At 34.9% G+C, this 6661-nt stretch overlaps 1 protein-coding gene across 1 annotated transcript in view; it reads left to right on the top strand.

Moving 5' to 3' along the window:
- The window catches only part of IPO11 (importin 11), a 197354-nt gene that overhangs the window by 104675 nt on the left and 86018 nt on the right, over positions 1-6661 (top strand). The window contains exon 15 of the mRNA XM_019661540.1: positions 2876-2991. Coding sequence (XP_019517085.1) covers positions 2876-2991 — 116 coding nt within the window. The remainder of the gene's footprint in view (positions 1-2875; positions 2992-6661) is intronic.

The raw sequence follows: 6661 nt of genomic DNA, 5'->3' as shown, positions 1-6661 counted from the left end.
AGCCGACCATATAACAAACTCTGTATTTTGAGTGGAAATGTTAGGGGGTCGTCTTATACGCCCAGTCGTCTTATACGCCGGCAAATACGGTAGTTCATGTCAGTTGAGTTAGGAAATGCAGGAAGAGTAACCATTTTTCAGGAAAACAGTGGATTGGTTCAGTGGTAGACTTAAGAATTTGAGATGCCTTCTGGGTGATGATATCCTATAGTCATTCAGAGTATTCAGAGATTTGAGGTGGAGATAATAGATTTGAACATTATCAGCATGTATAGTAAGTCCTTAACATTGTTGACTGGTTGTGCAACTGTAAGAAAAATGAGCTATAACAGCCAATTTTATTATAGGCTAATTGATATAAATAAGAGTTAAATTCCTATGGCATTTTATCAGTGTTATAACAAAAAGACATTATTCAAGGACCTGCTGTACATGAGACTTGAGAAGGGAGCCAAAGACAATAGCCTGAGAAATGCCAGTGTGTAGAGTATGTTATTTTCTTTTTCAGTTAAAAAAAATGATAGATTCACAGGCAGTGACAGATAGTACAGAGAGAGTCCCTTGTCCCTACACCTATTTCCCTTATGTCTTAGGTAATTATAGTACGATATAACTTTCCACCTTTAAACATTGCTGATAATTTTATTAATAATTCATGAATTTATTTTTAAACTTTCAGAATAGTATTGTAGACAATGTCTTATAGCCATAACCATGGGCCAAAAAAATGTTCATATTTACTTAAAGCTGCATGTCTGGGATTGGTCATGTTCTTCAGGCCACTAGATAACAAAGGTGCATCTGTTCAGGCTTTGACCAAGAGAGTCTTGCCTGTTTAGCAGTTGCTTACTTTAGTTTTGCTAATGCTAACATATTATGCTTATTGGGATGTGCCCTGAGTAGATTGATTCTGATTTTCCTAGGAAATTTTAAGTCTATTTGACAATCAATATGAACTTGACTAGTTTTTCTTAATGTTCTTTCTTTTTTTGTTCTGGTAAAGATTGAGCTATGGAGAGTGATATTTTAGCTGAATTTTAAGGCCCAATATGCTGCTTTATTAAACGTGACATTTTTATATTTCTCTTCTTTGGAAAAATCTTTAATAAGGTCTTTCAACCTTTATTTTTAGTTGTAGAAAGGGCCTTACTTATACTTAACATATTTAAGGATAAGCTTTTTGTATTTCCAACTGAAGTACCTATGCCCCACTGATAAAGACTAAACTTGGTATATATATGACATCAAAAGAGGAATGCATATATATTTTGTCGTATTGTACTTTTCTATGAACTATGTTGACATTTGAATTATTTCCAAAGTGAGGAGGTGTTTGATAGTTTGTTTCTTTTCTGTGTTTATCAGATTATAGAGATTATGGATTAGAAATGGAATTTTTGTCCTTTTTGTTTTCTTTCAGAGTGCCTAACTTTAGTATGATACACTGAGTCAACTTCCATAGGACAGTAATTAGCCAAACTAGAATTTTAGATAAAATGCCCTGTCCTTTTTCTATCTTTGTGTTCTTAGTTCATTAAAAATTTAGCAAAATCTCTTCATTAAAGTAATAACATGTACATATTTTTTTAAAACCTAACAAAAAACTAAAAAAAAAACCAAAAAAACCCCAAAAAATCTTTTTACCCCTTTCCCAACTTTTTTTCCCCCTTCCTATATTTGACTAATGTTAACGTGTTTTTTCCTATTTTCTCCCAAGAAACATTTTTATGCATACAAGGTCGTGCTTACACGGTGGAAAGTTCATGACCATAATTGTCCGGCCTTCGTATACTGCACATACAGCTATTAAAAAAAAATTCTTTGACATGTGGAATTCTTATATATACTTTTGCACCTTTTAAATCCAATCTGTAATTTTTTTTTAAAAGGTTTTATTGAGGAACTGGGGGAGGGGAACAGCATTGGGGAATCAGGGAAGGGGAACAGACAAGTTGCTATCCTTTTGTTCTTCAGTTTAGTTGTGGAGGACGTTGCTTCACTGGCCCATGTTGGTATTGTGATCATTGTGCTCTTCCCGGGTTAGGCAATCGGTCACAGGCCACTGGACGGCCGCTCACAGCAGCTCACAGTAGCTCATGCCAGCTGCCGGCTGCTCACGCTGGCTGCCAGCCACTCACGGTAGCTCATGGCAGCCCACTGCAGCCCTGCTGCAGCCTATGACGTAGCCGGCGACTCACGGCAGCCCAGTTCCAGGTTGAGCTATTGTTCACCATCTTAGCTGTAGAGGGTGCAGCATCACTGGCCCTCATGTGGGATCCGAACTGCAGTCCTACTGCTCAGAGCCAGCATTCCCAAACCAATTCTTAACCAATGTGCCACACATCCGGCCCTGTAATTTTTGATGATTGTTTTCATTCCATGCCTAACCTTTATTCATGGCTACTCTAAATACTTATGTATTCTACTCTAGAATACTTATGTATTCTAAAATATGAATGTACCATAATTTAATTATCTTACTGATGAACGTTTAGGTTGGGTTCCTTTTAGACTAGTTATTTAGGTGAGATTATAGAATTTAATATTTCAGTGTGAACACCTTTTAGATGTCAGAGTAGGGAAAATAAATATATGTGGAATCTCTTTAAGTGAACAGGTGTGTAGCCTTGGTGTATATGGTTTTACTACCATTATGCAACTAAATAGTGTTTTTTTGGTACTTGCTTTCTAATTGTAATCAGAACTAACTTTGTTTGAGTAGTGCTTATAGTTAGGACCATCCTTTACAATCTGATTGATTTATTTCTATAAATTGGTTTTAGGGCTTTTTTATATGATAGGTGATTTTTTTGGTGGGGTGATGGGACCTTAGAGTGTCTTATGTTATTATAAGTTTTATTTATACTTCCCATAGGGATTAGGAGCAGACAGCAAGAACCTGTACCCTTTCCTGCTCCCAGTTATTCAACTGAGTACAGATGTTTCCCAGCCTCCACATGTTTATCTTCTGGAAGATGGTTTAGAATTATGGTAAGAGGAAAAACTTGATACCATGGATCTTATATTTTTTCCCTTGGCCTTCCCTACTCTCATGTCAATAAAGTAAAGGTCATGTAACAGGGCTTAAAAACTCAGCATTTTAAAAACAAAAACATAAAATCAGTTTTCCTGAACTGGGTAACGTAATAGCTCCATCTTTTCTTGGCAGCTGTTACTCGGTGTAGGCTTCCAGTAGTCAAAGTTAAAGGGAAGTTTCAATAGAAGTCAGGCTGCATTTCATCTTTTGGAATTTGGAATGTAAAATTGGAATCTTGATAATTTTTCAAAACTAAAAATTGTCTTAAAACTTTTAACAATGTGTTAAATGAGATTTTGCAAGGATTGTTCACTTATTTTCAACGTCTTATTACTTTACCCAGTAAGTACTGAGACTCTACCCCATCCCCAAATGTTAGTACTACTTATTCTTGGCTTATTATTTTACTAAGTGAGTAGTGTATAGTGTTACGAGGTTAAAACCACACAAACGCAAAAACCTGTTTCTGTGGCAGCTCAGTGCCACATACTGCAAGGAACTGTGGTAGGAAATAATTTTGCTTTATTAAGTTTATCTTGTTGATGGTAGCAGTTTTCTGCAAGCCCAGTCTCTATTTAAGATGTAGTTTATAATATAGACACGGTTTCAAAATTCCAATATATAAACTGATGTTGGAATTATAAAAGCAAATCACAAAAATTAACTGTAGAAAAATTAACGTTTGGGACCAAACCTCCCTCTTCCCTCCCTCCCTCCCTTCCTTCCTTCCTTCCTTCCTTCTTTCTTTCCCTCCTTCCTTAGTTTTGCTTACATGTTTAGGAATGAACTGTTTTTTGATTCATAGACATTATCTTTGGTGCAAATTATAAATCAGTGATCTGTATCAGAATACTAGATATACGATTTTAAAGCATAGGTAGATATTTATTTGCAATGTGTGTTTCTCATTATTTTCTAGGTTATGTTATGTGAAGTTAAATGACTTCTGGATGGTCTGACTGTAAATTAACTTGTCTTGGAATGTTTTATAGTCATATATTTTTACTTGTACAGGATGGATTACTTTAGATAAGAGATTGGCAATTTTATTTTGTAAAGGAGCAGACAGTAAATATTTAGGCTCCCTAGGTTGTGCACTGCCTTAATGATTCAACACTGCTTTTTTAGCGCCAAAGCTGTCATAGACAATATGTCAACAAATGGACATGGCTGTGCAGCAATAAAACATCACTTACAGAAATAGGATATGGGTTGGATTTGACCCATGAGCTGTGATTTGCCACCTCCTACTCTAGATTACAAATTAAAGCATTAATCTCTGGCATGTAAATACTTTCCTGTAAACATGTAGATACTATATGATTTTGAGTAGTAGAAAAATTAAAAATATTAGTTATAGTAAAGAGACACTCAAATATTTATCAGTATTACAGACTTAGTATATTAATGTGTTTATTAGAGGTGTATACATTTTTTAAGGATTACATGAACAGGGAGTATTAAAAGTTCATTGCTCTGTTAATAGTAATTTCTTTTTTCTTAGCCTTTAGTTATATCTAAACAAAATTAAATCCTTATAATAATTTTTTTTTAATTTACCAAATTTATTAATAGCTAAGATTCTTTAAAGAGTCAGGGTGCACATTTCTTCATATGTTTTTCTCAGTGGGTTAGAGCTCATTTGGAATCAGAAATAGATGCCAGTCCCAATTAAACCACTATATTAGTTCTGTAATCATCTTCTGTGAGCCTTAGTTTCCTTATCTTTAAAATGAGGACATATAATTATCCTACTTTTCATGGTTGTTGTGAGGATGAGATAACATTTGTAAAATGGTTAGCACTTTGTATTTCACATTCAAAGCCTGAAAATTGGTGAGATTGCTTAGGAAGAGAAGAGCAGATGGAGAACATTCTGCTCAAGGCAGAATCCTGAAGAACTTACAACATTTAGAGGTCACACAAGGAGTCACCTTTGATGACTAAGCCAAGAGAGGAGCTATTCCCTAAAAGAGGGAGTGGTCATCTCTGTCAAATGTTGGTGATTGTCCTAGTAAGAGCAGTGCAGAGTCAATTTGGCCACGTGGAGTTGCTAGGTGGGGTTTCTGTGGAGTAGTGAGAACATAAGTTAGAGCGTGAATCGAGTTAAGTAAGTACTGACTGTGAGCACTGACAACGTGTTTGGGAACTTTTACTGTGAAAAGGGGTATAGAAATCTGGCAACCATTGGCTGGGTGGGGAGAGCAAAATCCAGAGGGATGGGTGAGGCTCCCAAGAGAGGGAGATGGGGTTCGGCGCAAGCAGAGGGGGTCGGTTTTTTTTTTTTTGTTGTTGTTGTTGTTGTTGTTTTAATAACAGCAGGAATACTTTTAACTGGAGGCAGGAAGATGAATTTCTGTATTGTAGTGGAATGAGTTAGGAAGGTGTTCCATCTAATAGCTTCTACTCTCTCAACAAAATATGCAGCGTTGTCATCAGCTGAGTGTTGGGCTGGAGTGGAAATGTATGAAGATGGGAGAGACTTCTGGGGAGGCAAAGGTATAAAACAGTCATCTTGAAGAATAGGAATTTGAGCTAATTAGGAATAACCTGTGCCACTTGATGTTTGTGGTTATATATATGAAATGAAACTCTTCAGACTGATTATGTGATTTGTTTTTAGTGGTTCCCCCCTCCCCCATCTCATCTTGCTAGATAGAGATTTGTCAGTGTTACTAGTCTTCTCAAAAAACCGACCCTTGGCTTGGATTCCCTTTGTTGCATGCTTGTTTCCTATTTATTAACTTCTGCTCTTATATTTATCTCCTCTTTCTACTTGCTTTAGGCTTTTTTTTTTTATATTTAACTTACATCCTAAGATTTAGTTAAGTAACTTTTACTTTTCTTTTATAATATAAGTATGTGATAGTATAAAATATTTTTAAACAGGATTTGAACAAAAGACATTGCATGAACAGTTTCTGTCTCCCTCCCCCTCCCAAGGAAATAGAATAGAATGAGGTTATGAATACTGGTAAACAACCAGCATCAGCTATATACCATTAAATGGTAATATGTTCTTCATTATTTAAGAACTTAATTTCATGGCTTTTTTGTCATCTACTCTGGAGATTTTATCATTTTATTTTATTTTTAAACTCTCTAGAAAACTTTGACTTTCTGAGATGAACATTACCTGGTAGGGCAATTATACTTTAATATATTGCATAACTCTGTTTTCTAATATTTTATCTAGTTTTTTTTTTCCTCTGCTTATAAGTGAGTTGGATCTATAATATACATTTTGTGATACTATCTGATTTTATATCAAGTTTATATTTATTTTACTAATTTACCAAAAATCATTTTCTTCATGCTGGAATGTTCTCAGTAATATGGTAACTATTCTTGGGATCATTTGAAAATTCAAGAATAAAGGAAACTGTAGAGGGACTCATGGCAGGGCTGGAAGTCAGTCACAGTTTTGATAACATTCTCAGGTTGTTTCTTAGTTGTTAGTTGATATATTTTTATTTTGGTTTTGATTTTCGATGTCTTAATTTTGGTACTTAGTCCCTTCAGATACTAATAAAAGAAAGTATAAGCATTTGCTTTATCTGTTATTTTTAGTTTTGTATTATCTCTTAGGTACATTTGTTAGAGAATTTTCCTTTTTTTTTTTTT

The sequence above is a fragment of the Hipposideros armiger genome, unplaced genomic scaffold (genome assembly GCF_001890085.2).
Source record: "Hipposideros armiger isolate ML-2016 unplaced genomic scaffold, ASM189008v1 scaffold_352, whole genome shotgun sequence".
In the NCBI taxonomy this organism is placed as follows: Eukaryota; Metazoa; Chordata; class Mammalia; order Chiroptera; family Hipposideridae; genus Hipposideros; species Hipposideros armiger.
This window is presented reverse-complemented; position numbering and strand designations above follow the sequence as displayed.